The sequence below is a fragment of the Cyclopterus lumpus genome, chromosome 13 (assembly GCF_009769545.1).
Source record: "Cyclopterus lumpus isolate fCycLum1 chromosome 13, fCycLum1.pri, whole genome shotgun sequence".
NCBI lineage: Eukaryota > Metazoa > Chordata > Actinopteri > Perciformes > Cyclopteridae > Cyclopterus > Cyclopterus lumpus.
Window position 1 is genome coordinate 3,286,762 of NC_046978.1, and position 11,084 is coordinate 3,297,845.

General features: G+C 40.2%; 2 protein-coding genes across 3 annotated transcripts; one reads left to right on the forward strand and one right to left on the reverse strand.

Annotated features, from left to right (window-relative positions):
- The first annotated feature begins 997 nt into the window (after positions 1-997).
- On the forward strand, positions 998-7,672 carry LOC117741671 (protein NipSnap homolog 2-like). Its single transcript, XM_034548854.1, has 10 exons — positions 998-1,110; positions 2,264-2,403; positions 2,514-2,559; positions 2,949-3,043; positions 3,437-3,507; positions 3,633-3,773; positions 4,680-4,711; positions 5,830-5,924; positions 6,415-6,498; positions 6,694-7,672. Exons 1-10 carry the CDS (start codon positions 1,019-1,021, stop codon positions 6,756-6,758), a joined length of 861 nt encoding a protein of 286 aa, XP_034404745.1. The 5' UTR covers positions 998-1,018; the 3' UTR covers positions 6,759-7,672.
- Positions 7,655-10,508, reverse strand: psph (phosphoserine phosphatase). Of its 2 annotated transcripts, none has more exons than XM_034548855.1 (6): positions 10,294-10,508; positions 9,541-9,684; positions 9,292-9,426; positions 8,531-8,676; positions 8,264-8,412; positions 7,655-8,178 (listed from the first exon to the last, which is right to left on the reverse strand). In XM_034548855.1, the coding sequence occupies exons 2-6, from the start codon at positions 9,678-9,680 to the stop codon at positions 8,068-8,070; spliced, it is 681 nt and encodes a 226-aa protein (XP_034404746.1). In that variant the 5' UTR covers positions 9,681-9,684; positions 10,294-10,508; the 3' UTR covers positions 7,655-8,067. The 2 variants fall into 2 exon arrangements, with proteins under 2 accessions (XP_034404746.1, XP_034404747.1); XM_034548856.1 differs by having other exon boundaries at positions 9,541-9,681; positions 10,294-10,458.
- Positions 10,509-11,084: the final 576 nt, after the last annotated feature.

Consider the following 11,084-nt stretch of genomic DNA (forward strand, 5'->3'; position numbering starts at 1 on the left):
TATTGAGAAGTTCCTAATAACCCGGACCACCCTCTCCACTACTTACAACACTTTTTCCAACAGACTCCTTCAGCTCCAGTGTCACACAAAAGGAGATCATTTATTTTTATTCTATTCTGCTGTAATGAAAAAAAATATCCAGGTTTTTCAAAACTGGGATAAGGCCTTTATCCAGCATTTCTATGCGTTTAAATGTGCTAAACCAGGATATTCCAAAGAAACCTTCATAAGTCAAAATGTCTGCTATTTAAAGGGCATATTAAAAGTGAATAGAAACGTGTTACATTTATTTTTGTTTATTTCTCTAACTTTATCATTTACTTGTTTATTGTATTATTATAATGTTCTATCTCCTACGTACTGCATATACACAATACTACACTGATGAATACACATTTAGTTGTAAAACTACCTAAGTTCAGCTAAAAATATTAAAAGATTAATCAATTAGTTGCTTAAGAGAAAATTAATTGGCAACTATTTTGATAATAATTTCACTTTTTATGGTTCCATCTTTTCCCTTTTCCTAATTGTATGTAATGATTTTGAAATATTGTTATTATAAATATAACTCTTGTTTAATGTTGTACTATTGTACGGACAAAACATTGTGAAGGTGTTACTTTAATCTGGTAATAGTGAGGGCATTTATCTGTATTTCCTGAATTTTTAAAAACCAAACATTCAATTGATTAATGGAGAAAATAATCAGCAGATTAATCCATACTGAAAAATGACCATCATTAGTTACAGTAATACAAATTAGTTAAAATCAGCTCAACCTATAACCGTCATGGGGGATACTGTTCCTGTATTGATTATTTTTTACTTGTAATACTTAATACGTGGGCTACTATTTCCTGAAAGTACACACATACTGCTTGTATTGTATCTGTGACAGTGACTTTTGACCGTGTGGCACTGATGCAGCATCATCAGATGAGAGCACTGAGGGTGCTGCACCGCCCCCTGGTGGTCAGAGGTGGTAACAGCGTCTGCGCCGTGAGTACCATTGAAGATGGCGACTGGAGTCCTTCAAAGAGTTAGCGGTGGCCTGAGTCGGGCCAAGAGCAGGGCCCAGGCGGCCGGACAGGTCGTCGCGTGGAGCAGGTGGGGCAGTCTTCCGCGTGCACGCTCAGTAATCATCTCTGCGGCGTCCGTTGTCACCTCGCGGGTCTTTCTGTGGGTTTCTGTGGTGGCGACGATGAGCTGCAGCACGCTAGCTCGGTACCTGCTAGCCAGTCCTCAGTGGCCTTCAGCTTTAACTCCCATGAGAGCTTACTCCTTAAAATAGTTTATTCCCGGATGGTTAATGTTTAAAGCTGCGCGTCTTCGCTGGTGAAGGGCAAATAATACAAGTTTCTCTCATCTTTTGTCATTGGGCGTCTCAAACGCTCAAGGTCAATTTGGTAAAGGTTGGTTCATGTAGTTGTATGTGTTTGTCTTATTAATAGTATGTCATTCTGATGGATGCAGTGTCGTTAATGCACTTAGTTAGCGGTGGGGGAAGTATTCAGATCTATTACTTCAGACACCAAGGTGTATAAACACTATGTTACAAGTAGAAGGCATACATGTTCAATTTGAGTATTATCAAAATATACTTAAAGTAACCAACAGCAACATAACTCATTTTGCAGAAGGCCCCGTGTCAGAATAATGTATGTTAACGTTGTGTCATTGAATCAGAATTGTTGATAAATTGATCTGTACATCACCATGATGTTGCAGCCAGTGTAGGTTGGTTTCATTTGTATTTGTCTTCCTTTTTATGCTGCTGGGTGGATTATACATGCTCTCCCCAGGGATTAATCTTATATTAACTTTTAATAAAACATCCTATTTGTTGACTGTATTTTTAATCCGCAAAGCAACTTGCAGCTAAAAGTACAATATTTGCCTCTTGAGTTGTAGTTTAGTAGAATTATAATGTGGCAGAAAAAGGGAAATACCTAAACATTTGACTGAATGTGTTATTTACTTTCCACCACTGTTTGTTGGATACTGTGGCCTGTTATATCGATGTGTAAACCATATGGATCAGAGGTGCTGACGTTTCAAGCCCATTCTGTATTTAGACGGAGGTATTGTAAAACAATAGCTAGAAACATGAAGCGTTTTGGCTCATTTAAAGATAATACGTTTATGTGAGTGCAAATCTAACATCTAATCAGATTTCAAGATAATATATTAGGAAGCTGGTCTTACTGTAGATTCATACTGGTCATTAACTCATTTCACCATGACTCATCTGTGTTTGCAGGGGATTTACAACATCAACCAGCATAAATGGAAAGGACAGCTGGTTTAAGTCGCTGTTTGTGAGGAAAGTTGATCCAAGGAAAGATGCACACGCCACCCTACTAACTAAAAATGAGGAAAGTAATCTGTACAAAATTCAGTGTAAGTTCCCCTCAGTTTTTGAACATTTAGACAAACATGCATCAACATTTAAAAACAACATTTATCCTGGAGTAATGATGAGAGTACTTAAGTATGACCTTCTTTTTCAGTCCATAATGTCAAGCCAGAGTGCCTGGATGCATACAACAAGCTGTGGTGAGTGTAATTTCATATTATTGTCTGAGCTGCATGCTCGTACCAACTTGTAGTGGCAGTAGTAGCAGATGGGGACAACCTAGTACACTGTTGTAAAAATAGTTCTGAGCAGTCTATTCCTAGAAGGTTATTGACAAGCTAGTGTGACAGTCCTTCTAATACCATCCTGGTTCATACCTAAGATGACTAAGTTGAGCGAGTCTATTTATAGTTGGTGTATCATTTTGGACTTGCAACCTTAGACAGAAGACACTAGACTGCAAACACATGATTGTTTTCTAAATGCTGTTGGTTAAAAGTGGATTTTGCCTTCAGGAGACTTGAATACAGTTACACCTTTAGTGTAAACTATATTTCAGTAAGTGGCTGATGTTTCTTATTTATCACAGTGAGGAGGTTTTGCCCTCCATCCATGCTGATAAGTACTACCCCTGTGAGCTGGTGGGCACCTGGAATACCTGGTATGGAGATCAAGATCAGGCTGGTAGGATTACGAGCTTCAAAACATCTGCAGTGTGAGAGGCCTGAGGTCTGAATGTATGCAAACCTAGAGAAACTGTAGTACTCCCTCGATTAGACATTCCTGTTTCCCAGAGTCAGTATTTCTTACACTTCTCCTCCCACAACTACGTTATATGTTGCGTTAATTGCTGTGCACAGAAGCACAATGCAATACTTATATTAGCTGGATAGTACTTGTACACACAGACTTATCCATTAGATCAGATATCCAAATACTGGAAACAAAATGTTATTGCTTAATGTAACCTGTACAGACTATCAATTCTCTTTTCATCTTATTTAATGATCCTGAATTAATGGACCTTTCTGTAGTTTCTGTGAAGCATCTCTAATCTATTTGTGTCCCTTTCTCTAGTTCATCTGTGGCGTTACAGAGGTGGATACCCGGCTCTAACGGAGGTGATGAACAAGCTCAAGCAGAATCCGGTAAAGACTCCCTCGGATCCATCTTGTTTGTGTCTCCGCTTCTACGTGCTTTCGTTGTCTGCTAACAACAGAGTATAGCCATCAGTAGAAGTAAAGCTTATTGATCGGTGTCCGTCCATCGGCAGGAGTTTACAGCTTACAGGAAGGAGCGGGGTAAGATGCTGATGTCTCGCAGAAACCAGCTTCTGCTGGAGTTCAGCTTCTGGAACGAGCCCGTTCCCCGAGAGGGCCCCAACATCTACGAGCTCAGGTCCTACCAGCTCAGGGTGGGTAACGCACCAACAACTCTTTTACTTTTCCTAGCTCACATGTATGTTACACATACAATGCATAACAATAAACACAATAAAAACGTGTATTATTAAATTGAGGTGGGCCAGTACAAGGCGCTCAAAGTCTTCATAACCACAGAGATCAGGGAGGGAGGGACTGGGCCGGCTCCTTTGCTTTGTTCTGACTTGAATAGCCGTCTCTCTAGAATAGAGAACGTCGTGATGGGCCCCATTGTGCTGTAACGGTGATCTAAAGTCTTCTCTGTTTGAGCATTTAATAAAGATGTTTACAGTTCATGATACAAGAGTCCAGATCAGGAGAACAGTGCTGCAGAATCCCAGTCACGTCGTTACACCACAAGTCTCGCGCTCTGCTTCTTAAAAACAACTACTGCAAGGCAGGCCTTCATGTGGAGGGTGGTGCTCAGACAGTCAACACGTGTGCTGTTCTTTCCACACTTTTGATTTACTTATAGTTGAAATGAAATCAGCAATCCAGTGGCTCAACAGTAAAATTGAAAGCAGTCTCAGTCCTTTTATAATACTCGACAAACATCACACCCTCTGATTAAGTCGTACTTTCTCACAAGAAAAACAGGCTCTAGATCAGTGCTTGCTGTGACATGTGGTGAATGCCAGATATTATCCCTCATCCCTGCCTGGGATTACATTTTAGAGGCAGCAGGGCGTTTGTTGTCTTAAGTGCCAGCAAATGATTGACAACCCCTCAGAGTGTAGTTGCTATTGCAGCATATCTTCACAATGACAAATACACCTGTGTTATATCTCTACCATTTATGTGTGCTTGTGTGTTTACTCTAGAAAGCAGGTGTGTTACCAACCTGCAGTTTGAAAAGTTCCTTTATCGTAATAAAGGCTATTGTGTTTTCTTTCTTCCAGCCAGGAACCATGATTGAGTGGGGTAATTACTGGTAAGGCAGCCTGAATTCATTTGATTCCCTGAACTGTAGTCACTGAACAGTTGCACTCCATGAAACCTTCCTCGGCACGCTGTCATTAATAAGCGCTATTCCACAGAGAGGCTGTTTTGAAGCTGAGCTGTCGTACTCTCAAGTCTCAAATACAAGTGGAATATTATGCACACCACAAATGTGTGTTCATATTCATTCATTATAAGGATCCCTTTTTTCGGGTCAACATTTATCAGGTTGCGACATGCAGTTGATGGTAATTTAGTGAAGATTTGAGTTTTCTGCCTTCGTTTTCCAATGTTTTAGTTTTTTTTTTTAATCCTTGATTGCCCTGTAGTGGGTTTTTGCTTCAGTCTTTGTACATTTCGTAACTTGTTTTGCCTTTTGTCACTGATAAACCGATAACTCCAGTGTCACTGAAATGTCGTCATACTGTCAACTCTTCTGTATCCAATTCCAGTTCACACATTTGTGGTAATTCCTAACTGTCATCTGCATGATTTTATGTGATATAACTTGAAAATCATCCAGGCTTTTCTGATTTGAGGCCCTTCTCCCTATTAAAGCAGACATGATTTATATTATTATAGGGGGGAAAAACATATTTTGATTAAAAGATCAAGCGGGGATAAGGTCATTTTTTCCCAAAGCTATTATTGTTTTCGTATGTTTGCTTTCATGATCACTTTATCCCGCCCATATTTGAATAAACCTCTATAGTCATGTAGGTTATGCCAGCAAAGCAAGGCAATTTCAATATAATTTGTTTAACGGAAAGAATAAACTTCTTCTTAAAGTTACAACAACGCGAAGAACTAACGCTTTGTAGTTTTGTATCCAGACAGTGACTATGATTGATATGATTTTTTACATCTACTTTTTCACATGGACTTGCCTTAAATTAAGATACATGCATACATTAAGTAACATCACATCTTATGGTTGGATGGGATTTCTCTATGTATTATTACAACTATAGACTTTACGTTAACAATCATGATTAATAAATCCTTGTTTGAAGACTTGTCAAGTGTGGTGTGTGTCCTGGTCTGGTCATGCCAGCTGCAGCTCTGGTGGATTTTGGCCTGCTTTGTGACAAAAGTTGTTCTTGTGTGCAGGGCCAGAGCCATTGGATACCGCCAACACAACAGTGAAGCTGTGGGAGGGTTTTTCTCACAGATCGGCAACCTCTACATGGTTCATCACCTTTGGGGTACGTTGCGCAACCAGCTGCATGGAAACGGACTGACTGACGCTGGCGCCGCGTAGATAAACATGCTAGTAGTTTCACAGAAGATCAGTCAACAACGGTTTTGATAATTAACTGTTTAAATCATTTGTAAAGCAACATTTGTTTTTCAAAAATGTGAAGATAGAATTTGTCACATTGGTCATGTTTCATTATTTTCTGAACTTAAAGCGGCACTAATTGGTATTTTTTCCCAACATTAGAACACATGATTGTGTAATTTGAACTAGGTCACTTGTATAGAGCACTTGCAGTTCCTCTCAGTTCTTTAGAGCTTTTTAACACTAAGCTCTTTGTTTTGATTTTCTGGCCCGTAGCTTTGTTTTGGTTCAGTCGGGTCAAACTTTTTTCCAGCTGCAGCAGACGGTGGTTAGAAAGCAGCAGATAAAGTTAGCATTTAGAAGTTTTTCCCTTAGAATCTGGAGACCCATATTGTGTGATTTGTTGGTTACAGCTTACAAAGACCTTCAGTCCAGAGAAGACACGAGGAATGGCGCCTGGCAGCAGGAGGGCTGGGATGAGGTGGTGTATTACACAGGTGAGCAAAAAATAAAGTCCTTACTCAACAAAAGTGGTGATTAAAACTCAGTTGTGTGACTGAAATCTTGTTAGGGCTTTGTGCAACTTGTCTTGAGTAACAACATATTGAACTTTTAAGAGGTTGCTGAACCTGATCAATATCAAAAAGACTTTAAACTGTGAGAACACACTAAATCTTTCCACCTTTCTCCAGTTCCTCTCATTCAACATATGGATTCCAGGATTATGATCCCGACAAAGGCTTCCCCTCTGCAGTGAAATGAGAGCCGAGCTGGGAGCTGAAATCAAGTGGCACCCTTTTTGAATGTTACACCCATCCAGAGCATCAGTATCATTGTTTCAACCTCCCGTCAGTACTGCCAAACAACTTCCCTTCTCTTGTCCTTGCTTCATCACTTCAGGATGTCATAGGACATAGGAGGCCACAGTGCCTCCCATGTAACAGCAATCAAAATAGTCAATAACACCTAAGGGCGATGGCAATGCACAACCTCTTTATTAGTTTTCTGGAGCAGGTTGAGTAAATGTGTCCTAAAAACCAACTGATGGTTGTTAAGGGCAACGTGCCGCATTAACACTGGTCCACGAAGAGAGCTCTCTCCAAGTTTAGAACCATCCAAAGTTACTTGAAAAGATGTGCAGATGTGTGAGGACAGATGGGAATAATAGTACCGCACAATGCAGGAGCTATTTATTTATTAAGTGTGCTGAGCGAGTGGCACTTTGATGCAAGCCGTGCCATTGCTGAGTGAGAGAACACCTCTGTATATTCAGGTTTGTTGCCAATTATGACAATAAAAGTAAAACAGTGTAAAATGCAAACCTCAGAATTTTGTATCTGATTGTAGTCTATTATAAATCACACCTTTTTCGGCAAACTACTCATTTCAATTGCTTTTTATGGATGTTCCCCTGTCAGTTTCATGGTGCTGTGTTTGTAACTATGACTTCTACCCTTTTTTCGTGTGAAGACAGCATGACTAGTTTCAGAAATGGTTTTAATGGGGCATAACTATACCATATGTATGATAACCTGTCCATTAGGTTCGGTGTCACATAGTAATATCTGTATTGTAAAAGAACTCATGTTTATCTTGTCTATTTGTTCATCGGTATAGGGAACAGTGTGGAGGGAAGGACAACACCAACACAGATTAAAGCAGTTCAACATCTTTGACAGCATGTTCTTATGTTTAATGCAGATGTTCTTCACATGACAATACTTATTGACATGTCTGGTTACATATAGAAATAAAACATTTCTATTGCTCATTGCATACTAATACGCACACGTTGTATTAGCTTACCTAAAGGCGTTGACTACAAAATGTGCAAAAACTCTCATCTTCTTCTAAACCTCGACAAACAGTGTTATTCTTTTAGTATCTTCTAGTATAAAAGTCAATAGAGCAACATTGTCATGAAGGTCAAATTGGTCTCACTAATGTAAACATTTTCATTCATTATAAAAATCTATTGAGAGAAGGAAAATGTGCAGGAATCACAAGCACAACCGTAGATGCAATATATAAAATGTTAAAAATTAGTAACAGTACTCTTAGCTTCTTTAAATCTTTTCCAGTTCCTTTAGCATCTCCCCAAAACTGGTCACGTACCACAAAGACTTCTCCTTAACCTGCTGCCTGACGACATTTCCACCAAATCCAATGAACGCACTCTGAGGATGGAAGAGACAACACTAATTACATTCTTGCTCTAAGACAAGAGTTTTAAGCAGCGCAATAAACAATGTGAACACTTACAGCAGGAGGGCACGCCTCAACATCAGTCGCTCCATCTCCAATCATCACCACACTCTTGAAGCCATATTTTTCCTTTAACATGGTGATGACTTTTCCTTTTCCATCACTCTCAGCTGTGGGCTGGCTCTCATCAAAACCGGCATACTCTCCTGGATAACACACAATTGACTAGGATTCAAGCCTCGTCAATACACTTATTCAAGACGGACACACTCAATGTTTCACTCTTATTTAAACAAACAGCAAAAAGTCTCCTCGAGCTCGTACCATTGAAGTAGAACTTGAGCCGGTTGGCGTAAACATGATCCAGGGGAATGTTTAGCTGAGTTGCCACATGTTCAACGATGCAGCGGAAACCGCCTGAGATGAGGAACACCTTTATGTTTCGCTGGTGCAGACGGTCCACAAGCTCCCTGGATGAAAATGAATGGCAATTTATTGACGTTCAATTTTAATAAAGTTTTTAGCTAAAATGTTAGTATAGTATCCAATAGCAAACTCATTTGGACCAACTATGGCCAGGCCATGTTGTACATTTACCATCAGCTTAATGTGTGTAAATAAGCATTAATGCATGTGGACAACGCAGCAGGAAATGCCAAATAATACATAGCATTATGTATGCTAGCTGTCATTTATCTAATAAAGAAGACTGCACTTAACTGCCTATAAATACATGCAGACAACCCCTCCTGACTGGGTGACCATGTTGGAAGGTTTGAATCCTCAATACACCTCTTTTTTTCTTTTCTAAAGATTTTCCAAAGATACAATTTACAAATATACTTTAAGATAAGAGTTTCTTTTCCAAAAACATTGGGTTTTTTTCTTCTTTTCTGTGCTAAATGGCTACAATCAAAGCACTGTAGTCATGTAGCCAGAGGGTTGTTTACCGTAAATAGTTGGTTAAAAGTACTTAATGTACTAATTCAGAGCTCCTGTGGATACAGATAGTTCTGTAGTGTGTGGAACTCAAGGTCCACTGAATGACTGACATTTCTCAAATGAAGTGCTATCTTCTCACTCACCCGATACCTGGAGTCAGCTGAGGTGGGTGATCCGTTATCAGTTTGTTCACTTGTTCCCTGGAACATCGGATGATGGAAAGACGCTCAGTCAGGGCTGTTTTAAATGTCATTGTGCCACCCATAGCTTTTCGGGTCCTGAATTGGGAAAACGGCAACATATATTTGCAGAATATTTCAAACAAATCCAGAGATAATATCAAAATATGGGTGTACTTTGTAGTGCACGTCAATATGATGTTGACAACATACATTTCAGTGACTGCATCCCCAACACCACAAAATTTGGCAAGTTCATCTATGCCTTCTTCTTTGATGACGGTGCTGTCCACATCAAAACAGACAGCTTCTGCTCTCCGGAACACTTCCTTTATCTGTGAAAGAGTTGCCATCCTGCTGGAAAAAGAGAAGTACACAATATAAAGACAAAAAAAAACTAAAGGAGCATTTCAAAAGAACTTATAAGTCTGATGGCATCGACATCTCACTATACAAGGAAGTCATATAAAAATGTAAATCATTAGCTGGGTCCCGAGCAGAACTGGTTGGTTCAACGTGAGGTCTGTGGTTTTCCCCAACAGCTGCATCATTTAATTTAAGCTAAGCCATGTACGCAGAGGTTGTCTTCTAGCCACTGAAGCAGCAAATGCATCCATTGACTGAAATATCTGCAAACATTTCTGCATCGATGGATCTCAAAATTAAACACGTGGTATGCGAAGAAGAAAAAAGCAGCATTACATAAGGCTGAACAAGCTTTAGGCTGTTATGGACATTTTCTGCACGGATTGCGTCACCCCGATGCCCACTACGGAGGACCTGGGAAGGCGAGACCAAAAGCTGATACACGCGTCAAGACGATTAAACTCGGTGAAACGAGCAGCCCCTTCTCGTTTGGCGTAACAAGTAACCTAGCGTACTGCTGTACGCGACTATCATTCAAATATCACGGCTTTACGTTACGAGTGACCTGCGTGTCTCTGGCGCAGAGTTGACGGTAACTACCTGTTCGGCGCGGTCCACTTTGCTTGGTAAGAGCACTTCACACACAGTCTGTTCAACTGTCGACCGTAAACGAGTCCCGCTGCCACTGCACGCTAATGTCTTCGAGACTAATATGAAAAGTTGCGGTGAGGTACTTACTGATGAGACACTAAAGAGCGCTGCTGAGTGCTTGACCAATCAGAGTGAAGCCGGTGAGGTACCGCCCACTAGACCCCGGCCAATTGGTTGGCACGATTACATGACAGCAGCAACCGTCAACCCAAGGCAGACGTTGTACAGTGAAATGGTTGCCTGGGGCTACACGTCTACATTATTTGACTAATCGTTGGGTCCGAGTCTACATGCAGTCCCAGTAGTGTTTTAAGTATAATATTATAGGCTAGTGTCCTTGAGCAAGACACTCTAGCCCCAGTTGCTCCCCGGGCGCTTCACTGCAGCCCCACTGCTCCTTAGGCTGGGTCAAATGCAGAGAAGAATTTCCCCATGGGGATAAATACAAGTGTACATTTCTTTCTTTCTTTCTTTACAGTAGGCTATTCCCACATAGGATATTTGTTACATGTGCTGCAACAATGTCACTGTGCATAACGTATATTAAAATGGCAATGAAAATTATACATTTACTGGCAACATGTCCGTTTAGACAAAATAATAATAGCTGCATCCTCTGAAAATTTAGTTATTATTTCTTCAATGCCCACGTGTAAAGCGAATGGAGCCAGTAATATAACCCATGTCATTTGTTTATTTTGCCCAGCTAATTGTATTTAAATAAAATGTCACAACCAAGC